The sequence below is a fragment of the Callorhinchus milii genome, unplaced genomic scaffold (genome assembly GCF_018977255.1).
Source record: "Callorhinchus milii isolate IMCB2004 unplaced genomic scaffold, IMCB_Cmil_1.0 Scaffold3, whole genome shotgun sequence".
NCBI lineage: Eukaryota > Metazoa > Chordata > Chondrichthyes > Chimaeriformes > Callorhinchidae > Callorhinchus > Callorhinchus milii.
In genome coordinates, this window is record NW_024704744.1 from 3,249,903 (window position 1) to 3,277,066 (window position 27,164).

The 27,164-nt window shown below is 46.6% G+C and overlaps 1 protein-coding gene across 1 annotated transcript in view; it reads right to left on the reverse strand.

Moving 5' to 3' along the window:
- Positions 1 to 3,248: 3,248 nt before the first annotated feature.
- The window catches only part of LOC103185592, a 30,147-nt gene continuing 6,231 nt past the window's right edge, over positions 3,249 to 27,164 (reverse strand). The window contains exons 2-3 of the mRNA XM_007904186.2: positions 19,094 to 19,202; positions 3,249 to 5,939 (exon numbers count right to left, since the gene is read on the reverse strand). Coding sequence (XP_007902377.2) covers positions 3,850 to 5,931 — 2,082 coding nt within the window. The 5' untranslated portion in view covers positions 5,932 to 5,939; positions 19,094 to 19,202 and the 3' untranslated portion in view covers positions 3,249 to 3,849. The remainder of the gene's footprint in view (positions 5,940 to 19,093; positions 19,203 to 27,164) is intronic.

Sequence of the window (27,164 nt, forward strand, 5' to 3'; positions counted from 1 at the left end):
GTGCAATTGACTGCCGGGTTTAACCCACAAAACACACAGTCAATTCACTTTACAATATATTCTGTGAAGCATTTTGAGACGTCTCAATGACGTGATGAAGCGCTATATCAAATGGAAGGATTATTATTATTATACCATAATAAAAAAGGGCAAAATAATTTCAGGACAAGCTGCTCAAAGGAGGACTGGAGAGTTACCTAAATCCCAAGGGAGGTTGTCGGTTTAGTTTTGACAATAATAATAATCCTTGCATTTGATTTGGTGCTTTTCACATCTTCCAAACGTCTCAAAGCACTTCACAGAATAGACTGTTAAGTGAATTGACTATATATTTGTGGGTGAAATGCGGCAGCCAATTGTGCACAGCAGTGTCCCACAAACAGTCGTGGATTGAAATGACCAAATTATTATTTTTTTCTTGAGGGATTATTATCAGGAGTGTGGAATAAGGAAACTTGCCCAAGGTTTCACCCTGCCAGGAATCGAACCCAGGTCTCTCGCTTGCAAAGCGAGTGCTCTAACCACAGAGCTATATTACCCAGAGGCTGGTTAACATGTGATGCAAGCTGGAATTTCCACGTGTGGTTGGGATGCATGGAATTCTCAACCTGGTTTGAATATTCTTAAGCATGGTGGTGGGTTTCCGCATGTGTCAGACAGCCGGCTATCCAAGGAAAAAATGAAAGATTTCCTGGGAAGGGGTGGAGGCAGACAGTGTGCACGCTTTCAAAATGCAATTCTTCCTCTCGATAATGGAACATTTACTTTTTTTCATATACTATATATTTTTGGGAGTTAACTGTGTGTTTAACATATGTGGAAACCCATCACCATTGCTTAAGAGACTCCAAACCAAACTGAGAATTCTATGCATCCCATCTACACGTACAAATTCCAGAGATAGATTGTTGGATTGGAATGTGTAATCTCTCCCTGGAGGACACATCCTGTTTACCTAATTCCAGAAAGTACTACATGTAGGTTGGCAAAGAGCCAAGGCTTGGAGATTCCAGGGTGTGCATTAGGGTACTTGCTGGAGTCTAACCAGCTAAAACCACATCGCTTGCCATTGATATGATGAAATCTCTGCAAGAATTTCCCCCGGAACCCGCAATTTCAACAGCATACATTTATTATAAGCCTTGTTCTCTTTGAGGAGCATCAAAACAAACAAAACGCACCCATGTATATGTCGTTCAGAGCTGTAGCAAGCGATAGGGCAATCCCTTGAGACGGAGTAGGTCGATCACAAGTTCATGATGCTCTCTAGATCTTCGTCCCTACGTGCTCTTGCTCCTTATATAGCACTTACATGGCCTCAACAGAAGAAGCAGTTTCAGCTAGCTGTCTATCTGGCATGTAAGGTGTTATTTACTTAAATGTTCCTTAATTTCCTCCATATCTTGATGGTTTATCCTTCTTGGAACTATCTCATTCAACGGTTATTTTTCTAAGTATTTGTTTTTTCAACAGCGATCTTGTTTTCTATCTTGTTTTCAGTTTGCATGTTTTAGCGAGTATCTCGTCTTGGTAACAATGTTGTTCGTCTTCGACATGTTTAGTACGTGTTATAATTATAATAATCCTTTCATTTCTTATAGTGGCTTATCACTTCATTGAGACGTCCCAACGTACTTGACCGAATACATTGCAAAGTGGATTGACTGTATTTTGGGGGCGAAATATGGCAGCCTATTGTGCACATAGTTTCCCAAAATAGTTGTGGATTGAATGACTACGGGACTCCACATTCACTACTTGCTCTGTTTGCGCATCTATTTTAGCCTTCATACATGATTAGATCGCTACCGTTCCTATTGCAAGACATCTCAAAACATTTCAAGGGATATACTACAAAGGGTATAAAAAGTAAACCCAGATCAGCACAGTATCAATTGACAGGAAATAGGGTTACCAGGAAGGGTAGTTGGGGCCAGGACACTGAGACTCATTTAAGCAGCAGCTTGATGCATTGATGAGGGTTGGTGTGCTGGTGGGATGAGATCCGATGGGCTGAAGGACCTTCATCTTCTAGACCAGGGTGGTCCAACCAGCCCGCGGGTCAATTTCAACTGTTTTCCCCCCATCCCTGCATTTCATCTGGCCCACCGCTACTTCCATAACCTATAAATGTTGTTACGTTTTTGGAAGGGAAACACAAAAATATTGCTTATGCAGCCTGCGGACGTCTCTCAAATAGCCCTCAGCAGCCAAAAGGGTGCCCCACCCTCCTCCCGTTCTAGCCCGATCTTGTGATCGTGCATGTTGTAGGCAAAACTATTTATTTAGTTTGTGGCTGATGAGATGGACATCAATGACTTTTTCCACTGTCTTGCTCTCCTACATTCTTGAAATCTTAGAATAGATTAAATTAAAACAAGAATTCAGTTCGATTAAAATCTTAGACAAGTTTCTTTACTCGACACAACTCTGTTTATCTACCAGAAAGTAGGAACCCGGTTGTTAGTCGATTGGCAGATCATGTGCTCGGGGTAATAATTTGTTCACTCAATCCACAACTGTTTGTGGGACACTGCTGTGAGTAATTGGCTGCCGTGTTTCACCCACAAAATACAGTCAACTCATTTTACAGTGAAGCGCTCTGAGACGTCTTAATGATGTGATAAGGAGCTGTATCAAATGCAAGGATTATTATTCCTTCCGGGGGCATGTTTCCTGCCCTCTTATTGCTACTGGGTTTCCAGATCAGCACATTGCCAACAAGTCGTTACCAGTACCCTGCCCTTGGTGGAGTTGGACATCATGGAAACTTACTTTGTTGAGCAAATCTTTTTAATCTAAATGCTCTTTGAAATCATTCCCGGGCAGGGTGAAACCTTAGGCAAGTTTCCTTCCTCCACAAGCTTCCGTTTACCTAGCAGTAAGTATAGGAACCCGATTGTTCGTTGATTGGCAGATCACTTTTCTGGGGATAATAATCCCTTCAAAAAAATAATAATTGCATCATTCAATCCACAGCTGTTTGTTGGACACTGCTGTGCGCAATTGGCTACCGCTTTCGCCCACAATATACAGTCAATTCACTTTACAGTATATTCTGTGAAGTGCTTTGAGATGTCTCAGCGATGTGATAAGGCGCTGCATTAAATGGAGGAATTAATATTATTATTATTATAAGATGCGTAAAGGGAAAGAGAGATGGGAGGGTGATCGAAGAAGAAAATTCTTTTTAAAAAAGAGGAAGAATAATACAAAGATCTGTTTCAAAAATTAATCTGAAAGATGAGTTTTGTCAGATGTTGTTTATTTAGTTCCCTGAACATTAAAAAAATACATTCCACAGGATCCGTCATGATCATTCAGCTGCATTTAGACAACATCTAATTCACATCTACATTGCTCACAGTCCCAGCCCCTTTCCTACAAGATCTTATATTTTAAGGCAATCTAAAATCATGAGTAATTTGGGTGTCTCAAGTATAGGAGATCTTTAGATTTATTTGTAATTAAATTGAAAAAATAAAAAGAATGTGTTCACTCAATCAATGACTGTTTGCACAATTGGCTGCCCCGTTTTGCCCACATATATACTGCCGATTCACTTTACAGTATAATCTGAAACGCTTTGAGACGTCTCAAAGACATGATAAGGTGCTTTATCGAATGCAAGGATTATTATTAGAGTATCCCAGGCTAATTTTCCCCTTCCTAATTAATATTATTTCTACATTACCGTATGCACGGAAGATGGGAAGTGAAGAATTTGAGCTAAGGTTTCCATACCAGGGACATTTGAGTCATATTTCCTTCCTCTGGCCTTAGACTATACCAGAATCTGGTCCAGTGCCAAAGTCCTCAGTCAGGCTTCTTCTCAGCAGCTTCACTTTCTTACTCCACCGCGGGGGGGAGGATGCCCTTCAAAGCCCCGTTGAATACCCCGATCCGCTGCTGTATCTCCATCTCAAATTCTTGCTTGTTCTTCTCCACTAGGGCATGGATGGCTTCCTTGGCCTTCTTGTAGGCTTCTTGCAGACCGCTGCGATGGACATTGAACATGGGGTCGGACGGGCTCAGGTGCATGTGGGTCTCTAGGCCGGACACCTGGTCCCTCAGGTACTTTTGGGAGATCTCCACGTACGTTCCTGATATCATGTGGCAGAGGTTGGCGATGCTGCAGGCGTGGAAGACCTGGGTGTAGATCATGCCCTTGTCGAAGGAGCTCAGGGAGTAGCTCGGGATGGCTTGTAATGCTTCGCTCTCATTGGCAAATTCCTCCATCTTGTCCTTGAGCGAAACTTTGATCAGATTGGACATCATCTGGAAGAAGTTGCTCATTTTGGCCCACTGCTCCTTGACTTCGCTCAGAGCCTTCAGCCCCGCCGTCAACATCTTTACCGTCTCATCGAAGTCAATTTTCTTCACCTCGCACTTCATCATGGATACCAGGATCTCGTCCAGGTCCTTGTTGGCCTGGTCCTTCTTCTCGGACATCTTATCAAACTCCTGTTTCGTGATGTCCATCTGACATTTGGCCTGCTCCACCTTAAAACAGGCCTCCTCCTGGATCACCTTGGCCAGGCCTTCCTCGTTCTTCTCTGTGTTGATGACGTTGGCCAAGTTAAGGGGAGTGGGAGCGATGGACGGAGCCTTGGAGGAACCTTTGGTGCCTGAGAGGAACTTGCGCACTTTGGTGCTGAGGTCCTTGATGTCCAAAGCCACTTGCTTAGTCTCGGTCTCCTCCAGCTTCTCTTGCTTCCTCATCTCTTCCAACCGCTTGCAAGTGGCGATGCCTTCACTGCACAGCAGAAGGGCCTCCTTCCTTGGTCCACAGTCGTCCTCAGTCTCAAGCTTGCTCAAGGCGTTTTCGAACAAGGGCCTGCATATCCCGGCGTCCTCATCTTCATCCTCATCCTTCCCAACCGGAGCCGCGAGCTTGCTGTGATCCAGGCTCCCATCCGCAGCCAGGAAATGCTGAAGTGCCGCAGTGGCCAACAGCATCTCCATGGCCTTCAGGCAGATGCTGATGGGAGGTGGCCCGGTTGAGGTCTCAGCATTGTCGGCGGCCTCGCCTCCCTCCTTGGCCTTGTTCCTGTCTTTGATTCCCTTCAGGCACTGCACTGCCGTCTCGCCCACCTCCACTGCCAGGCTCACCGGCTCACAGAGCCCTTTGGTGACCAGCTCAGTGGCGATGCGGTTGGTCATGTCCAACATGGTCTGCGTCACGTAGACCCCCAGCAGTGTCTTAGTGGCCGGGATCCTCTTCACGGCCTTAGTATAAGTTTTGCGCGCCTCCTCCAAGTCCTTGCACATCTGGGTAAACTGAATATCCGCCTGGAACTTTTTCTCTTCCGCTGACTTCTTTCTGAGTTTGGCCTCCTTTAGGACCAGCTGGACTTGACTTTCCTTCTCCTGATAGGAGGTGCGGGCTCCGGCACAAGCCTCCAGCAGCTCCTGAATCAACTGGAGAAGCAGAGAGAACTCCTCTTCGGCCGCTGAGGACAGTTGGACGCATTCGTCAGCGATGTTCTTGATGCTCTGCAGCCGGCGGGGCAGCATGGCCTTCACATAGGCTGGCTCACGGCCCAGAACCTGCACCGCACTGGCCAGGTGCTTGGGAGCGGTCAGAGAGTACAGGCGTATCTGGTCCATGTTCTTGTGGGCCTTGTTGAAGGCCCTCCAGCCCTGGTCAATGACCTGGAGCAGGCTGGCGTGGAAGGACTCAGGGTGTTTGAGGAGACCTGGCTCGCTCGCTCGGTCAGGGCTCAGCGTGATCTTGAAGGACTCTGCTGCTGAGATGAAGATCAACTCCCCCAGGATAGCAATGGAGATGGGCCCGGGTGTCAGGAACTCCTCCCAGTTGGCGTAGGGCTTCATGATCAGCTCCAGATCGTGTTTGACATCCTCCGCCATGCCCAGGTCCATCATGCCGCTGGTAACCTTCGCCACAGCCTGGCTGTCTTCAGCTGCCATGCCCACTCCTACCAACAAAGCCACCAGTGTTCAGATTAATGGTGCAAGAAGGTCCGTTAGCAGGGAATCACCCACCTCGTGTGAGGGAGTCTTTATGTCCAGGAATGTTAAATGCAAGCAGCAAGCAGCAATGCATCTGCTCATTATATTAATAATAATCCTTGCATTTGATTTAGACCCTTATTACATCGTTGCGACATCTCAAAGCTCTTCACAGAATATATTGTAAAGTGAATTAACTGTATATTTTGTGGGCAAAACACAGCAGCCAATTGCACACAGCTGTGTCCCACAAACAACTGTGGATTGCATGACCAAATTATTATTTATTTATATATTATTTCTCTGGAAAGCGATCCACCAACAACTATTAGGTAAACAGAGGCATGAAGAATAAGGAAACTTGCCTAAGGTTTGCCCTGACGGGAATCGAACTGGGGTCCTTTCGCTTGTGAGGCAAGTTCTCTGAACACTGTGCTATAGGACTGCCTATTACGGAAAAGGAGGATGGATCGGGTAGTTTAATGGGAGTTTTACTTCACCCACACATAGTCCCAGCCCCTTGCATCTCCCTTAAACCGTAGCCCTCTAAGGATCTGTAATGGATGAGACATTAAACTGAGGTCTGTCTGTTCAGATGGCCGTAAAAGATCCCATAGCCCTATTCGAAAAGAGAAGGGAGTTTCTTTGTCCCGGTGTCCTGGCCAACAAATCCCCCAAATAAGATCGGTTTACTGTTTATTGGCTGTTTGTGGGACATTGCTGTGTGCAAATTTTGCTGCCACATTTGCCTGCACATACACAGTGACTCCATTCCACAGTAAAATCCTGTGACAAGCTTTGAGGTGTCTTTACGATGTAATAAGGTGCTATACGAAAATCCAAGGATTCTTCTTCTTCAATTAAAGGAATTGCATTTGGCTATTTTATGGTGAAAGGGCCTAAAGGGCTGAGAGCTTGTTACCTCCCCCAGACAGACAGCAGACTCTGCTCAACAGGAAGTTGGAGAGTTGCTGATCAGTAAATCTCATTTTATGTTCGTCTGTGGATCGAAGTAAATCAATCCATTTCTGCTGAGAGAGGAGGCTGGGCAAATTCTCGCTCGCTCACTCACTGCACCCAGTCTAAAACCACGTATTTCCTTCACTTGGTCTGTGACAGAGAAGGCCAGGGTTGGGGGTAGGGGTGGGGTGTGGTGGGGTGTAGCAACTGGCTGCCGTGTTTCACCCACAAAATATACAGTCAATTCGCTTTGCAGTATATTCTGTGAGATGTTTTGACGGTGTGATAAGACGTTATATCAAATGCAAGGAATATTATTAACCCCTTTACTATTTCTACTACCCAAATATCTTTGGCTGCCCCATTTGGCCCTCAAGTACCCTGAAACCACTTTACAATATATTCTGTGAAGCGCTTTGAGATGTCACAATGATGTGATAAGGCCGTATACCAAACACAAGGATTATTGTTAACCCCCAATTAGCCCTACAATCTGCACGTGGGCTGGAGTGTGATATATGGTGAAAGGGTGGACATCGGGGGTTAAAAGATCTGCCAAGATCTAATAAAACTGGTGGAACAGGCTTGATGGGCTGAAATGGCCTCCTCCTGTTTTCCTATGTTACCGTTGTAAGGCACATCTCCATACTGTGTCAAACACACATCTGCTTCCTGCAGCTGCATTTGTGCTAAACATAATACCATGAAGTGATCTTTCAATATTTTCTGTTTACTTCCTGCTTTGTGTTCTGAAACATTTATGCCCTCCGCTCCTCAAAATGTTCATCTCAATCCACAACTGTTTGTGGGGACATTGCTGTGCGCAATTGGCTGCCGCGTTTCGACCACAAAATATACAGTCAATCCACTTTACAGTATATTTTGTGAACCGCTTTGAGACGTCGCGACAAGGCGCTATATCAATTGCAAGGTTGATTTATTATTATCAAATGTTTGATTGGACCTAATAAGGCATTTGTCCATATGTTCCCCCCCTCCCCCCCACACACACGCACACTTTCCTCATTGTTTTGCCAAGGACACACCCATTGAATAGTTATTATAGCTGACGTTTATTCTCTTATTCTGTTTCAGGTCATGCTTGTCTCACATTGGCTCTGCGGTGACTGTAACCAATAAATAAACACAAAATAAAGCCTTCTGTAAAGGGTGGAGATAGAAACGCACCTTAAATCGACGCTGTATACGGGAACCAAGGTTAAGTAGGTTAAGTATTTCGATATGAAGGCTGATCCAGCAGACAGCGTTCTCCAGGCCCCTTGTAAAGTATGTGAACAGGGTTCTGTATCTGAGCCACTCCCCTTGTTTTGTGACACAATATTTCCTTGATTTTTTTGACGAGTCCTCGCCTGTAGGGGTTTGAAGTGCTACGGAAATGATCGCACACTGACTGGAGAGCCGGTCTTTGTGCTCAGCTTCTCTCTCTCTCTCTCATACACACACACACAAACATACACACAATACACTGCGGAGCACTTCTGAGTGCTGTGAAAGGAGGCTGAAGGAAGCTGGTCACAGTGCTGCTTAGTGCTGAGTGCTGAATGGAAGACGCACCCCCCCCCCGATCCCCCCCACCCGACTAGCTAGTCATGAATTATTCACTGTTGAGTCATAGCAACACAAAATACAGACAGCCACTTGCAAATGTTCAAGCAGAAATGCTCGTGCGCTTTTTTTTAATCTAGAAAATTTCTAATGAATCGATTGATTCTGCTCGTCTGCCAGTCCTCTATCCTCTCCTCCAACACCAACCGCGAAGCGATGCTGGACTTCCTCAAAACCAAAGTCGAGGGGATCTGCTCAGCTACCTCTGCCTTTCCATCTATAATAATAATATAATAATCCTTGCATTTGATATAGCGCTTTTCACGTCGGGAGGACGTCCCAAAGTGCTTTACAGAACACACTGTAAAATGAATTGACTGTATACTTATGGGCGAACGCAGCAGCCAATTGCGCACAGCAATGTCCCACAAACAGTCGTAGATTGAAAATGACCAATTTATTATTGTTTTTGATTTTGGAGGGATTATTATTAGGCTCTGTGTGGAGTAAGGAAACTTGCCCAAGGTTTCGCCCTCTGCCTGGAATTGAACTCAGGTCTCTCGCTTGCAAAACGAGTGCTCTAACCACTGAACTACAGGACTCTATTAACCCTTCCCCATCTCCCCCTCACACCACTGCCTCTACCCAGCCCTCCCTCCACACCTTCGAACCTGTCTCCCACTCCTCTCTCATCACCACTCTAACCCGTATGAAACTGACCATCTGCTCCCTCAACCCCATCCTTACCTCCCAGATCCACCTCCTTGCCCCTCTACTCACAGATATCATAAACCTCTTCCTGCCCACTGGTACCATTCCCACCTCTCTAAAAACGGCCGTCATCACTCTTATCCTTAAAAAACCCTCCTGGACCCATTTCTTCTCTCAAACCACCGCCCCATCTCCATCCTCCCTTTCCTCTCCAAGGTCCTGGAATGAGTCATTGCTTCCCAGCTTTGCTCCTTCCTCTCCCACCCTTCACATACCCCATCAATCGGATTTCCGTGCCGCCCACAGCACAGAAACAGCTTTGGTCAAAGTGACAAATGACATTTTGTCGATCTGCGACCAGGGCTCCCTCTGCCTCCTCGTCCTCCTTGACCTCTCTGCTGCTTTTGATACCGTTGACCACTCTATTCTCCTCCACTGTTTCTCCACTCAACTCAACCTTCATGGTTCTGTCCTTGAATAGTTCAGATCGTACCTCTCATACTGTCTCCACTTCATCTCCACAAACGGTTTCTCCTTTAGCCCACGCACCGTCCCGTGCGACGTTCCTCAGGGCTCTGTCCTTGTTCCCCTCCTCTTCAATAACTGCATGCTCCCTCTTGGTGACATCATGTATGCGGCTGACACCCAACTGTACCTCTCTGCCTCCACCCTTGACTCCAGGACCACTGCTGTTCTGACAGAATGTCTGTCAGACATCAAGTCCTGGATGAAAGATAACTTTCTACAGTTGAACGTCAGCAAGAAAGAGGCTCTCCTGATAAACTCCTGTCAGTGCCTCCACACCTCAGGCGCTGACAGCATCACCATCCATGGTTGCACACTCCACCTCACTAACCCAGTCTGGAACCTTGGCATTTATTTGACCCTCAACTATCCTTTCTTCCCCACATCTGCACCATGACCCGTTCTGCCTTACCCCACCTCCGCAACATCGCCTGGCTCCGCCACTGTCTCACACAGCAGGCCGCCACACCCCTCAAACACATATTCATAACATTGAGGCTTGTCTATGCAAACTGCTTGCTTGTCAGCCTCCCCAACTCTTCCTTCCATAGGCTACAGATCATCCAGAACTCTGCAGCCCATGTCTTCTCCTACACCAGGCTCCGTGACCCGAATACCCCCATCCTCGCCCCACTCCACTGGCTTCCCATCACACAGAAGACACAGTTCAAAGTCCTGGTCCTCACCTTCAAAGCCCTCTATGGACTTGCTACTATTTCTCAAGTAGCCCTCAGAAGCCAAAAGGGTGGATCTTTTGGCTGTAGCGCCTAGAGTGAGTCCTAAATTGACGTCTGGAGCGAGGCTTAAATCGACCCCTTGAGCGAGGCCTGAATTCATCGCCTGGAGCAGGGCCAGCCCTCGACTCTACTTGCTTCCCACGCAGAGGATCCTGGTCCTCACCTTCAAAGCCCTCCACAGCCTTGCTCCCACTACCTCTGCAACCTCCTAACCCTCTTCCAACCTGCCTGCTCTCTCCGCTCAGCGGGCTCCAGCCTGTTTCATGTTCCCTGCATCGCCCTCCCTACATATTGGTGGGTGAGCCTTCAGCCACTCTGCCCCCACCTCCTGGAACTCAAGACCCTCCTCTTCGACCATGCATTTGATCACCCTCCTTCCCCCCCTGTCCTCCACCTCTCCAACCCGACCCGCAGCTCAGGTCCAAAACATTGACTGTCCAGCGCCTTGGGAAGTCCTCCTGACATGAAAAGCGCTATAAAAATGTAATTCTTTTGGTGTAAAGAATGTATTTGAAAGTGAATTAACTCTATATTTTGTGGGCAAAACACAGCCACCAATTGAGCACAGCTGTGTCCCACACACAGTCATAGATTGAGTGACCAAATTATTATTTATTTATGCATTATTTCTCCGGAAAGGGATCCACCAATCTACCAACAATTGGGTTCCTACTTACTATTTTGGAATAAGGAAACTTGCCTAAGGTTTGCCCTGGCCAGGAATTGAACCAGGGTGCCTTTCGCTTGTGAGGCAAGTGCGCTAACCACTATGCTGTAGGACTGCCCATTACGGGAAAGCAGGACGGATCGGGTAGTTTAAAGGGAGCTTTACCGCACCACCCACATGGTCCCAACCTCTTGCATCTCTCGAAAATCGCAGCCCACTAAGGATCTGTAAATGGATGAGACGTTAAACTGAGGTCTGTCTGCTTGTTCAGATGGCTGTAAAAGATCCCGTGGTCCTGTTCGAAAAGAGAAGGGAGTTTCTCTCTCCCGGTGTTCTGGCCAACAACTCCCCCAAAGAAAACTGGTTGCTTGTTTATGGGACACTGCTGTGTGCAAATTGTGCTGCTGACTTTGCCTACAGAGTGACTCCATGTCACAGTAAAATCCTGAGAGAAGTTTTGAGGCGTCTTTCTGACGTGATAAGGAGCTCTAGGAAAGTCCTAGGACTCTTCTTCTTCAATTAAAGACATTGCATTCGGCTATGTTATGGTGGAAGGACGTAAAGGGCAGAAAACATGTTTTCCCCCCAACCCCTAGCAAACTCTCACTCGCACATTGCATTCCCTTTAATTATTACTGTGTCCCTCAGGGAGGGCGAGTGGTGGAGGCCGTTTGGGGTTTTAGGTGTTGCAACCAACTCCTCCTGTGATGGCAACGTGCCAAATCTGGCTTTTTATATCTCTACAATTCTCAAGCACTAAGTTTCATTTACTAGTGTGGGTTCCGCCCTCTGTGTTAAACCACCTATTTCCTTCACTTGGTCTCCGATAGAGAAAGCCAGGGTTGGGGGGGGGGGTGCAATTGGCTGCCACGTTTCACCCACAAAAATACAATCAATTCACTTCACAGTATATTCTGTGAGACGTTTCAACGATGTGATAAGACGCTATATCAAATGCAAGAAATATTATTAACCTCTTACTATTTCTACTACCCAAGTATCTTTGGCTGCTGTGTTTTGCCCCCAAAATACACTCAATACACTTTACAATATATTCTGTGAAGCGCTTTGAGACGTTTCGACAACGTGATAAGACGCTATATCAAATGCAAGGATGATTTATTATTATCTAATGTATAGTCGGACCTCAAAAGGCATTTGTTCATATGCTCCTCCCCCCACACATGCACACTTTCCTCATTGTTTTGCTGGGACACACCCATTGAACAGTTATTATAGCTGACGTTTATTCTCTAGTTCGGCTTCAGGTCATGCTTGTCACACAGTGGTTCTGCAGTGACTGTAACCTAAAGGCTTCTGTAAAGGGTGGGGTGGAGATGGAAACGCACCTGATGTCTATGCTGAACACGGGAACCAAGGTTGAGTAGGTTGATCTGAAGGCTGATCCTGCAGAGAGTGGCCTCCAGGTCCCTTGTAAACTATGTGAACAGAGTTCTGTGCCTTGCTTTTATGATACAGTACTTCCTTGATTCTTTTGAGAGGTCTTAGCCTATAGGGGTTTGAAGTGCTGGAGAAATGACTGTGCACTAACTGGCAAGCCGACCTTTGTATTCAGGGTATCCGCCTTCTTTCTCTCTCTCATACACACACATACACACACACACACACAGTGTGTGAAAGATACAGAGAGAGCTGCAGAGTGAGCTGGAATCCGCTCAGCTGCCTCTGCCTTTCCATCTACTACCCCCACCCCATCTCCCCATCACACCCAGCGCATATCCATCCCTCCCTCCACACCTTCGAACCTGTCTCCCCCTCCTCAACATCATAACCCACAGGAAACTGACCACCTGCTCCCTCAACCCTATCCTACCCCTCTCCTTACTTCCCAGTTTCACCTCCTTGCCCCTCTACTCGCAGATATCATAAACCTCTCCCTGTCCACTGGTACTGTTCCCACCACTTTAAAAATGGCCGTCATCACTCCTATTCTTAAAAAACCCTCCTTGGACCCATCTCTACTCCCAAACTACAGACCCATCTCCAACCTCCTTTTCCTCTCCAAGGTCCTGGAATGCGTGATTGCTTCCCAGCTTTGCTCCTTCCTCTCCTGCCACTCCCTTCACAAACCCCATCCAATCTGGTTTCCATGCCTTTGGTCAAAGTGACAAATGACATTTTGTCCATCTGCGACCAGGGCTCCCTCTGCCTCCTCATCCTCTTTGACCTCTCTGCTGCCTTCAAGACCATTGACCACTCTATCCTCCTCCACTACCTCTCCTCTCACCTCAACCTTCATGGTTCTGTTCTTGACTTTGAATGGTTCAGATTCTACCTCTCACACCGCCTGCACTTCATCTCCACAAACGGTTTCTCCTCTAGCCCCCGCACTATCTCGTGCAGCATTCCTCAGGGCTCTGTCCTTGGTCCCCTCCTCTTCAATAACTATATGCTCCCTCTTGGTGACATCATCCGCAGACATGGGGTCAACGTCCACATGGATGCAGGTGATACCCAACTGTACCTCTCTGCCTCCACCCTTGACTCCAGGACCACTGCTGTCCTGACAGAATGTCTGTCAGACATCAAGTTCTGGATGAGAGCAAGATTCTTCAGTTGAACTTCAACAAGACTGAGGCTCTCCTGATTGGTTTCCGTCAGCGCCTCCACACCTCAGGCGCTGACAGCATCACTATCCATTGTTGCACACTCCACCTTACTAAACCAATCCAGAATCTTGACACCTTGTTTGACCGTCAACTATCCTTTTTACTCCACATCCGTGCCATGATTCGCTCTGCCTACCCCCACCTCTGCAACATCGCCCGGCTCCGCCACTGTCTGCTGAAACCCTCAGACACGTCTTCATTACATCCAGGTTTGACTATGCAAACTCCTTGCTTGTTGGCCTCTCCAACTTCTCCCTCTATAAGCTGCAGATCATCCAGAACTCTACAGCTCGTATCCTCTCCCACCTCAGGCTCTGTGACCCTATCACCCCATCCTCGCCCGACTCCACTGGCTTCCCATCACATACAGTACAAGATCTTGGTCCTCACTTTCAAAGCCCTCCGTGGCCTTGCTCCCACCTACCTCTGCGACCTCCTAATCCCCTACCAACCTGCCCGCTCCCTATGCTTAGCGGGTTTTGACCTGCTTCATGTCCCTCGCCTCAGCTACTCTGGCCCCATCCTCTGGAACTCTATCCCTCAGTCCCTCCACCTCGCCCCCTCCCTTCCCTCCTTCAAGACCCATCTCAAGACACTCCTCTTTGAATGTGGCTTCGATAACTCTCCTTCCCCCCTGCCCTTCACCCTTCCTGATCCCAACCCCCAGCTTGGGTCCAAAACACTGATTGTCCAGCGCCTTAGGATTGAGAGGATGGAGCGACTGGACTATGAGGAGCAATTAGGTACACTGGCATGTCCACGCTGCAGAAACAAAGTTTGAGGAATGATATGATTGCAGTTTTTAAGCTTCTGAAGGATCTAGATAACATTGACCATAATAAGCTGTTTATCTTGTACTGAACAGTCGAACCAGAGGACACAGCCTGTGATTGAAGGGGAGTAAAATCAGAATAAATCACACATCTGGTAGATGAGAGACTGTGGTTCTCACTGCTTTTATCTCTCAATGTTGATGTTTGAAATTGCGCAACTACAACAACAAGATTATATTTGTATAGCGCCTTTCACATTGGGAGGATGTCCCAAGGCGCTGGGACATCCTCCCAACTTCTAAAGAAACAGTCAAGAAGGAAGCTGGAGAGTGCTGCCAAGAGTTGAAGAGCCTCTGACTTCTACAGGATCTTTCTCCATCTCTGCAGAACACCAACTAAATCTATCGTCCACTTCAAATAAGTATGTAAACTCCACACCCGATTTTGCTCAGAGGAACCAATGTCTTTTTGTACAGTCTATAGTTGACACACCATTGTCCAGGTTTCCTTTCATATCTCACAGGGCTCCACTTCCATTACCAGGTCAGTCCATGAGGAGAACCAGAGGGCACAAGCCCTAGGGTTGCAAAGAACAATTTCAGGGCAGACAGTACAGGAGATTTTCTTTACCCAGAAGGTAATTCACATAGAAACTTAAGAATCGATAGGAAAGCAATCTGCCATTCGACTAAAACCAGGTTCCTACTCACTGCTAGGTAAACAGGGACATGTGGAGTAAGGAAATATGTCTAAGGCTTCGTCCCACGAATGTAACCCAAGTCCTCTCGCTTGCGAGGCGAGTACACTAACCACTGTTATCTTCTCCAGCGTGAATAACCCCAGTGTACCTATTTGCTTTTCATATTCCAGCCCCTCCATCTCCTCAATCATTCTGGTGGCCCTCTTCTGTATCTCTCAATTGCTGCAATATCATTTCCCTGGATTACTACTAATAACAATCCCTACATTTGATACAGCGCCTTTCATGTCAGGAGGTCTCAAAGTGCTTCACAGAACATAGCGTAAAGTGGAGTGACTGTTTCGTGAGTAATCGTAGGGGAATAGGGTTACCAGGAAGAGTACCTGAGCCCAGGACACTGGAATCGTTTAAGAAACATCTTGAGAACATAGTGGGAAGACACTCGGGTTGACATTCTGGGAGGATGAGATGAAATTGAGCTGAAGAGCCTTCTTCATACCATCTTCTCTTGTGATGAGTGATATCTGCTGATGGCAGATCAAGCCAACCTGGCTTATCAGCACGACTTGGGAGGGGCAGGAATTCTTCCCATTCAACTCTTGGTTAACCCTGCCAGCCAAAGTCCTAATGAGTAGGATGGTCCTATCTGAACAAGTAATGGGAAAGCTTACTCGTTAAACCAGGACACTGGTTTAACGTCTCACCTGAAGGACAGCACCTTCAATAACGCAACACCTGCCCAGCACTGCATTGGAGTGGTAGCTTTAAACTATGTGAGTTCAAGGTCCTGATATGGGCTTGGCCCCATTATCCTGTAGCGCTCCGGGACTCCACCCCGTGTGAAGGGCCCTATAATAAATGCAAGTTGTTGCTGCTGCTGTTGTCGTCTTTTGATTCCGAAGCAAGTGTGCAATCAACTGAGCCAGTAATGGCAAGCTATGCGGTTTTAGTTGGTTAAACTCTAGTTAACCAGTTACCCCAACGCACACTCTTGGGTCTTCAAGCCTTGGTTCTGATCAACCAGCATCTAATACTCTGTCTACAGATTCAGGTAAGCAGGGTGAATTCCTATGGCCTTTCGCTGACTGCTCAGCCCTTCCAATTCAGAGTAGAGAAGTGTATTTGTAAACTTATAGCGCCTAACAGGTTTCATTTAACAGACAGAAAATCTATCCCGGTAAATTCAACGAGTGCACAAAAAGCTTTAGAACATAACTGACATTGTAACATTGCGAGATAGTCTGCATCAGATGAGTTTGGAACAGTTTGCAACAATATCACAGTGTGAAATATAATAATTCTTGCATTTGACCGCAGCAATGAGCCATGTCAGATAATATTAATACTTGCATTTGATATAGTGCCTTATCACATCTTCAAGATGTCTCAAAGAGCTTCACCGAATTGACTTCATATTTTGTGGACGAAACCCGGCAGCCAAATACGCCACAAACAGTCGTGGATTGACTGACCAAGTTATTACAATACATCACATCTGCTCAAATGAGCACTCAGGTTTAAACATACAATGCAATTTATATTTATATACCGCCTTTCGCATTCGGAGGATGACGCAAAGTGCACAAGTTTAAAAGCACACTTATAGTTCACTCCCTGGCCCCTCCCTACCTCTCCGACCTCCTCACTCCCCAATCCACCACCGGGCGCCTCGGCTCGACTGGCAACGGCCTCCTGCTGACAAAAAAAAATAACATTTTTCATACCCATTAACCCTAACTCGCAGCAAGATAATAATTATAATAATAATCCTCGCATTTGATATAATGCTTTTCATGGATTCTAGACGTCTCAAAGCGCTTCACAGAATATACTGTAAAGTGAATTGACTATATGTTTGTGGGCGTAACGCGGCAGCCAATTGGGCACAGAGGTGATTGAAGTGACCAATTTATTATTGTTTTTTTTTCTTGAGGGATTATTATTAGGCGTGTGGAGTAAGGAAACTTGCCCAAGGTTTTGCTCTGCCGGGAATTGAACCCCGGTCTCTCGCATGTGAGGCGAGTGCTTTCACCACTGAGCTACAGGACTCCATAAAAGATGATCATTGAGTATAGTGTAGCTGCTAGCCGGTTGCACTCAGGACTCTAGTCCGAGACATTCCATATCTGATGCATGCTTTCAATGGTATTAAATTGCAATTATTTTTCTCTGCTTATCCCCACAATTGGTCATCCATTTCTTTTGAACAGAAAGATCTTAAGGAAGGTTAATTATGTCTTTAGGCATGTGAAGCATGCATCAGATTATTAATTATTAATCGATTGGTGAATTGCTTTCCGGGGATAATAATCCCTTGAAAAGAAATTTGTTCACTCAATCCACAAATGGTTGCGGGATACTACTGTGCGTAATTGGCTACCGCGTTTCGCCCACAAAATACACAGTCAATCCACTCTAAGCATATTCTGTGAAGTGCTTGAAGACATCTCAAAACAACGTGATAAGGCATTATATCAAATGAAAGGATTATTATTATTATATGTGGAGAGGGAGCAGGAGAGCTAGTTCCAAAACATATCCACAACACATCACCACCAACAATAACAATGTGCATTTATATAGCTCCCTTCATGCAGGGCAGGGTCTCGGAGTGCTTAAATTACGTCTTGCTTAAGCCAAAAAATTCTCAAAAATAACAGAAGATCATGTATTGTAGCATCCATTGTGTAAAAATAGACATCTCAAAGAGTGGCTTACAAAATCAATTTGATTTTATCCAACGTTACACAGACAAACAAAGCAGCAAATCTTCGCTGACAATGCCACAGAAATACACGAGAACGATAATCAATGCAATTAGAAATTATGAGTATAAGGAGGGAATGCAAAGCCAGGATAAATGGGAGCAAAAAAACCCACCCTATAGTTCTTTAAACATCAGTCCCTTTATGTTCACTCGATTCACAAGGCACATTTTGCCCACAAAATACACAGTCAATCCACTTTACAATATACTTTGTGAAGTGCTTTGAGACATCTCAAGGACGTGATAAGGTGCTATATCAAACGCAAGGGATATTATTATTAATATTGTTATTATTATTAAGGCAGATAGAATCCATACCAATGAGGGTCAAAGAAAAGGGAATGATGATCTAAATTTAAATAGAGAAAGATATTACATTGTCAATCTTTGCCAGCAATATCCCAGAGAGAACAACAAGTCAAATTCATTTCATTTCTTTCTTAAGTCACTGGCACCTTTCAGTAACTGAAGGACAAGAGAAAGAAACAAAGAGGGGAGAGAGGTTGAAGAATAAACATAAATGCTCCCAATTACATTAAAATATTTCAGCCACAAAATTTATGCATTTCACACACAAGATGTGGAGTCCTGTAGCTCAGTTGCTAGAGCACTCGCTTTGCAAGCGAGAGACCTGAGTTCAATCCCAGGCAGAGCGAAACCTTGGGCAAGTTTCCGTACTCCACACAGAGCCTAATAATAATCCCTCCAAAACCCAAAACAATAATAAATTGGTCATTTTCAATCCACGACTGTTTGTGGGACATTGCTGTGCGCAATTGGCTGCCGCGTTCGCCCACAAATATACAGTCAATTCACTTTACAGTGTGTTCTGTGAAGCGCTTTGGATGTCCTCCCGACGTGAAAAGTACTATATCAAATGCAAGTATTATTATTAAGATATACAGTCAATTCACTTTACAGTATATCCTGTCAAGCAGTTTGAGACGTGATAAGGTGCTATATCAAATGCAATGATCATTATTAGTAGTAAACAGGTTTGAATGAATTGAAGTGGCTCGCAGTCTGTCCAAATTCACTCACACAATAGAACATGAGCTGCCATAAGATTGTGCAAACCTCTTACCACTTGGAAGTGGAAACAGTGAGTTGAAGACAGTCCTCTGGCGAACAAGGAGTTGTCCTATGTCTCCCCCGTATAGCAGAAGGGACTCGCAACTGACAGCCAATGGTTCCTGTGAACAAGAGCATAGTATTAGGTTATTACTGCAGGAAGTTAGATGTGGCTACAAACCCAGAGGATGTTGGATTTTATATCCAGTTGGATAGTGGGGCAGTACCTCTAGAGTGCATCACAGCTTATGGGTGGAGTTAGGCTAATGTGCCATTTAGCACAGCTCCCGCCTGCAGTCTCTCCAGCCCAGCTTCACATCTCTCTGTGAAGGGTCCCCTCACCAGGCAGTGAGGGTAGCATTCTACTCAAAGCGTCTTGTACCTGCTTGTTGCGTAAGGCTTGAAAGAGGATCTAATACATTGAACGATAATCCCTGTTTCAAACAGCACCTTTCTCATTGGGAGGATATCTCAAAGCGCTTCACACGATTAATTGTAAAGTGCACTAACTGAGTAGTTTGTAGGCAAATGCAGCAACCAGTTTACGCACAGAGATTTTCTACAAACAGCCATGAAGTGAAATGACCAATTTTACATGGGGGATTATTGGCCAGGACACTGGGACAATCAACAATGGCGCTGAAGTTGAGGATAGAGACAGATAAATGGAAGTGAACCCCATACCTGTAAATGATGTCACCGAGGAATGGGATGTAGATGATGGAAAAAAGGAGAGAAATGAAGATAGAGCCCTGAGGTGTGAGGCCATGAGGAGAAGCCATTGGATTAGATAAACTGGGGCATATAGGAGTGAAACCAGGAAAGTGCACAGCCATGGAGATGAATCAGGGAGGAGAGACAGTGGAGGAGGATGGAGTGGTCAACAGTGTTAATGGCAGCAAAGTGATTGAAAATAAAATAAATGAAGAGAATATACGACTCTTTTTGGGACACAGCTCTTCACAATTGGCTGCTGCGTTTTGCCCACAAAATACAGTCAGGGAAGGATTTATCCTGATGTATCATCCCCTCAAACCTTCCCACACCTTCATCTCTGACTCTCTGTCCTTCTAGCTGCACTCTGCCTCTGTTCTGAACGCCTCCTCATCCTAGGTGACTTCAACCTGCACTTCACCACCTCCTGCTCTATCTCCTCTCCTTTCAAACCTCCCCCCACATCCACTCTGCCACTCAAGTTCGTGGCCACCCACTCGAACTGATGATTACATAGGGCCTTAGTGTCTCGGACCTCACAATCACAGATAAAGCCATCTCAGATCACCATTTCATCTCCCTTAACTCCTCAATCCCTCTACTCACTGTCACCCAACCCACCTCGATTGCATCCCTGAAAAAGAATCTCCCCACGCTCCATCTCCGCTGCCCTGAAGTCATCTGAACTCCTCCCCCTCTGGCCTACATTCTGCACCAACTTATCCTCCTCAATCACTCTCCTTCATAACTCCTTCTCCACCATCCTCGATGCCCTTGCACCCCATCAACTCCCAAACACCTCCTACTCATGCAATTTATCCTGATACACCAGCAAACACCATTCACTCAAGGGTCAGGTGCGTGCAGCCAAACACACTTGGCTCAAATCTGATTTAACAGTCCACCGGCAGATCTGGTTGGATCTCATAAAAAATTACCGCTCTGCCCTCCCCTCTGCTAAATCGTCCTACTATTCCAAGATAATCTTGGAGGCTACAGACAACCCCAGGCTCCTCTTCTCCATCACGAGCCGGCTTCTCCATCCACCCTCTCATGCCTTGCCTATCCTCTCCTCCAACTCCAGCTGCAAGGAGATACTGGATTTCCTTGAAACCAAAATCAACATGATCCGTTCAGCCACCTCCACCCTTCCAACCGCCACCCTCTCCCCATCTCTCCCTCACACTCTGGCCCCTTCCCATTCCTCCCTCTATACCTTCTGACCTGTCTCCCCCTCCTTTCTCACCACCACTATAACCCACATGAAGCCCACCACCTGCTCCCTTGACCCCAACTCTATCCCTCTCCTTACCTCCCAGCTCTACCTCCTTGCCCCTCTACTCTCAGACCTCATAAACCTTTCCCTGTCAACTGGCACCATTCCCACCCCCATAAAAACAGCTGTCATCACCCCTATCCTAAAAAAAACCTTCCCTCCTGCACTCATCACTGCTCACAAGCTACCGCCCCATCTCCAACCTCTATCCTCTGAGGGATAAGGAGTCATTGCGGCTGGATGAGAAAGGTCACAGAGTCTGGTGCAGGAGAGGACATGAGCTGCAGAGTTCTGGATGATCTGCAGCCTGTGGAGGGAAGAGTTGGGAAGGCTGACAATCAGGGAGTTGCTGTAGTCGAGCCAAGATGTGATGAATTTGGGTTTCCAGCAGCCTGGGGTGCGAGGCTGTGCCAGAGCTGGGCAATTTTGCAAAGGTGAAGGAATGCAGAGTGGGTCATAGCATGGATGTGGGGGAGTAAGGACAGTTGAGGGTCAAACAAGACACCTGGGTCCCTGACGAGCTCAGTGAGGTGGAGTGTGCATCTATGGACGAATACAATGGGGGAGAGCTGCATTGTCAGAAATTCCAGATGAGATACTAAACTAAGGTCTTTTCTTGCCTATTCCAGTTCCAGATCCCATGGCACTAATCAAAAATAGGAGGGAATTGCTCGCGGTTTCCTGGCCAACAATCCCACAAACTGGCTGCCACGTTTGCCTACAAAATACACAGTTACTGTACTTTACAGGAAAACCCTGTGAAGTATTTGAGACAACATTACATTTGTAAAGCTCCTTTCACATCGGGAGGACGTCCCAAAGCGATGGACAGACAGAGTTTCGGACCTGAGCTGGGGGTTGGGATCAGGGAGGGTGGAAAGCGGGGCGAAGCAGGGAGATCGAAAGCATGGTTGAAGAGGAGGGTTTTGAGATGGGTCTTGAAGGAGGTGGAGGTACTGCGGGATGGAGTTCCAGAGGGTGGTGGCAGAGTGGAAGAAGGCCCAATAGTTGGGCGATGAGGCGAGGGACGTGAAGCAGGCCGGAGCCCACTGACCGGAGGGAGCGAGCAGGATGGTAGGGGGTTAGGTTGCAGAGGTAGGTGGGAGCAAGACCATGGAGGGCTTTGAAGGTGAGGACCAGGATCTTGAATTGTATCCTCTGTATGATGGGAAGCCAGAGGAGTCGGGCGAGGGTGAGGGTGACAGGTTTGCGGAACCTAGTGGGGAGATGACACAGGTTGCAGAGTTCTGGATGATCTGCAGCCTGTGGAGGAAGGAGTTGGGGATCTGACAAGCAATGAGTTTGCATAGTCAAGCCTCGATGTAATGAAAGTGTGTATGAGGGTTTCGGTGGCCTGCGATGTGAAACAGTGGCGGAGTTGGGCGATGTTGCGGAGGTGGGGGAAGGCAGAGCGGGTCATGGCGCAGATGTGGGGTAGAAAGGATAGTTGAGGGTCAAACAAGACTGCAAGGTTCTGGACTGGCTTAGTAAGGTGGAGTGTACAACCATGGATGGTGATGCTGTCAGCGCCTGAAGTGTGGATGTGCTGATGGGAGCCAATCAGGAGAGTCTCGGTCTTGTTGACATTCAACTGAAGAATGTTAACTCTCATCGAGGACTTGATATCTGACAGACATTCTGTCAGGACAGCAGTGATCCTGGAGTCAAGGGTGGAGGCAGACAAGTACAGTTGGGTGTCATCCACATACATGTAGAAATTTGGAAGTTGATCCCATGTTTGCAAATGATGTTACCAAGAGGGAACATATAGATATTGAAGAGGAGGGGACCAAGAACAGAGCCCTGAGGAACACTGCACGAGATGGTGTGGTGGTTAGTGGAGAAACCGTTTGTGGAGATGAAGTGGAGGCAGTGTGAGAGGTACGATCTGAACCAATCACGGACAGAACAATGAAGGTTGAGGTGAGAGGAGAGGTGGTGGATGAGAATAGAGTGGTCGACGGTGTCAAAGGCGGCAGAGAGGTCAAGGAGGATGAGGAGGCAGAGGGAGCTGGACAGAATGTCATTTGTTTCTTTGACCAGAGCTGTTTCTGTGCTGTGGGTGGCATGGAAACCCGATTGGAGGGTTTCGTGAAGGGAGTGGCGGGAGAGGAAGGAGCGAAGCTGGGAAGCAACAATTCATACCAGGACCTTGGAGAGGAAAAGAGGAAAAGAAAGTTAGAGATGGGGCGGTAGTTTGAGAGTAGAGATGGGTCCAGCGAGGTTTTTTAAGGATAGGAGTGATCGTGGCCATTTTTAATGGGATGGGAACAGTACCAGTGGACAGGGAGAGATTTATGATGCCTGTGAGTAGAGGGACAAGGAGATGGAGCTGAGAGGTAAGGAGAGGGGTAGGGATGGGATCGAGGGAGCAGCTGGTTGGTTTCATGCCGGTTATAGTGGTGCTGAGAAAGAAGTGGGAGACAGATTTGAAGGTGTGGAGGGAGGGTTGGGTAGGGGCTGGAGTGGGAGGGGGAGATGGAGAGGGTGTAGCAGACGGAATGGCAGAGGCAGCTGAGCAGATTCCATCAACCTTTGGAGTGGAGGTGGCTGGTGAACCATGATGACTTATGTGAATAGGAGATGGTTTGGGAAGAGAGGGGAGTAAGGAAATCGAGAGTGGAGAAGCGGGAGCTGTGGAGAAGAATGACCGAGGAGGATAGGTCATTGCAGGTGGAAGCCCAGAGGGGAAGGAGTTCTCAGGCAGCCGAGAGGGAGGGTGGCAGATTTTTTTCCAGGGGCGGTATGAGATGGAAGTGGGTTGGGGGTGGTGGGGAGAGGGATTGAGGAGTTAAGGGAGATGAAGTGATGGTCCGAGATCGCTTTGTCAATGGTGGTGAAGTCCGTGACAGTGAGGCCCCGGGAGATCACCAGGTCGAGGGTGTTGACTGCGGACGTGGGTGATGGAGTGGATGTGGAGGGAGGGGTTGAGGGAGGAGATAAGGGAGAAGTCAGCAGAGGCAGAGCAGGAGGAGGTGAAATGAAGGTTGAAGTCGCCTAGGATGAGGTGGCGTTTGGAGCAGAGGGAGAGGGAAGATAGGTGGGTGGAGATGTCAGGGATGAAGATGGGGAGGGCTTGGCAGAGCGATAGATAAGGAGAATTTTGAGGGAAAGGTTGAACGGGTGATAAAAGATAAGGTGCTCAAAGGCATCATCCTGCCATGAAAGGTGCTCCAACAAATGTGAGGATCATTATCATTATAGGGTGAGCCATCGTTTGCTCCAGCTCCACACAACATTGACAAAACCAAGGTAATGAAGATATCAACCTCTACGGTTGTGCCTTCAAATTACAGAGCCTGTGCAGAGTCTTCTACTTGATTTGTTCAAGCCTTCAATCTCCTTCAAAGCTTTCTGAGATCTGATCTACTTTCTTCCATTTCTGTAACATCACAAAATGTACAAAGTATTAACTCCTTGCCTTCCCCTCCTCCCGAGGACACTATCTCACTCTCCGTGGAGACCCTTCCCCATCCCCAACAATCCCCCAAACAAAATTGATGAATCACTCCATGGCTATTTGTGGGATGTTGCTGTGCACAAATTGTCTGCCGCGTTTCACCCACAAAATACACAGCCAACCCACTTTGCAGTATATCCTGTGAAGCGCTTTGAGACATCTTGACAACGTGATAAGGTGCTATATCAAATGCAAGGATTATTATTATTACAACAACTTCCATTTGATACAGCACGTCGACTTCAAGATCCTCACACTCATGTTCCAATCCCTTCACTCCCTGGCACCTCCCTACCTCTCCAACCTCCTCACTCCCCAATCTACCACCCGCGCCTCCGCTCGACTGGCACTGGCCTCCTGCTCGTCCCTCACACCCTCCACCCCACCATCGGAGGTCGCACTTTCAGCCACTACACCCCAAAACTCTGGAACACTCTCCCTCAATCCTTCTGCCTTGTCCCCTCTCTCCCCTCTTTCAAGTCCCACCTGAAAACTTTCCTCTTCGACTGTGCTTACGGTCACCTCCCCACTCCGCCCAGCTCGGAGTCAAGCTCCACCACTGTTAAGCGCTCTGAGAGGTTGCCCTGCTTGGAGGGCGCTATATAAGTACAAGTTGTTGTTGAGGCACTTTGTTTTAAACAAGTCAAAACAACAAGCTAGCTTACACATAAGTGTAACGGCAACATCCATAGAGAGCAGGGACAGGGTTTATCCCACATCACAATGTCATGCTCAGTTGATCTCAGTCAGAACTGAGATTTTGATCCTGTTGGTAGTACTCTGACTGAACAGGCAGACAGGACCTCGGTTTAACATCTCATTCGAAGGACGGCACTTCGAACAATGCAACACCCCCAGCACTACATTGGAGCGTCGCTTTAGATTACGTGAGTTCAAATCCCAACTTGATGCTCCAACCCACAAATTTCTGACTCAAGAGGCGAGAGTGCTACCAACTGAGCCAGGAAGACACACAAAGTCTACACTTATTAGTGCAATAAGTGCACAAAGTTACCATTGCACAGGCATTTTGCTGTTCCAAGGATCAAGTTTTCTGGGGGGGGGGGGGGTTGGGGGCAGGAGAGAAGGGTTAAGAAATACAGATTAAGTGAAGTGAAGTTGATGACAGTCTATGTTTCGCCACTAGTGGGAGCTGCAGGATCTCTAGTCTCCCATTGACAGTTCAGTCCATTGTGGCCAAAGCCCATCACTGTAGCATCACTACCGCATTGGAGAGCGAGTGCTCTAACCACTGAGCTACAGGATATACTGTCAAGTGAATTGACTGTGTATTTGGTGGTTGAAACGCGGCAGCTAATTTGTGTACAGCAGCGTCCCACAAACAGCCGTGGAGTGAGTGATCAACTTTATTTGGGAGATTGTTGACCAGGACATTGGGAGAGAAAAAACTCGCTTCTTTTTTTCCGAATAGTGCCGTGGGATCTATAACATCCACCTGAACAGGCAGAGCAGACCTTGGTTTAATGTCTCATGTGAAAGAAGGCACTCCTCCGACAATATACACCCAAAGCACTGTATTGGAGTGTCATCTTGGAGTCCTGTAGCTCAGTGGTTGGAGCACTCGCTTTGCAAGCGAGAGACCTGAGTTCAATTCCAGGCAGGTCAGGGGGAAAACTTGGGCAAGTATCTTTACTCCACACACCTAATAATAATCCCTCCAAAACCAAAACCAATAATAAATTGGTCATTTTCAATCTACGCCTGTTTGTGGGACATTGCTGTGCGCAATTGGCTGCCGCGTTCGCCCACAAATATACAGTCTATTCACTTTACAGTGTGTTCTGTGAAGCACTTTGGGACGTCCTCCCGACATGAAAAGCGCTATATCAAATGCAAGGATTATTATTATTATTATCTTAGACAATCTGATTCCATGTCCCACACAAGGACTTTGAACTCGAGACCAAGACTCAGTATTTGAGGAGATGCAGTCCTTCAGATGAAATATTATTATTAAATATTGTGGATTCCTGCAGTATATTGGTTAGAGCATTTGCCTCACAAGCGAGAGGATCCAGGTCGATACCTGGGTGGGGCAAAAGCTTAGGCAACTTTCTTTATTCCACAAGCCTCTGCTTACCTAGCAGTAAGAAGGAACTCGATTGTTAGACGATTGGTGGATCACTTTCCGGGGTAATAATCCCCACAAAATATGTTGAAGAATAAATAAAAATAACAATAATTTGGTCACTCAAACCACGACTGCTTGTGCGACAATGCTGTACGCAATTACTGCTGTGTTTCATCCACAAAATATAGTCAATCCACTTTACAATATATTCACTGAAGCACTTTGAAACATCTCAACGACATGATAAGGCGCTATATCAAAGATTATTTATTTATTATTGTATCAAAGTCTTCGCTGTGCCTGTTCAGATGGATAATAAAGATCTCATGGCACTACTTGAAAAATAGAATGGAGTTTTTCCCAGTGTGCTAATTACCTAATTTCCTAGATACAATTGCTTACTCATTTTATGGCTGTCTGGAGGACAGTATTGTGAATAAGTTAGCCATTACATTCAACTACGAAGTACACAATCACTATACTTTACAGTATATCCTATGAGATATTCTCCTGAAATGATACAGTGCTATATTACCAAGGAT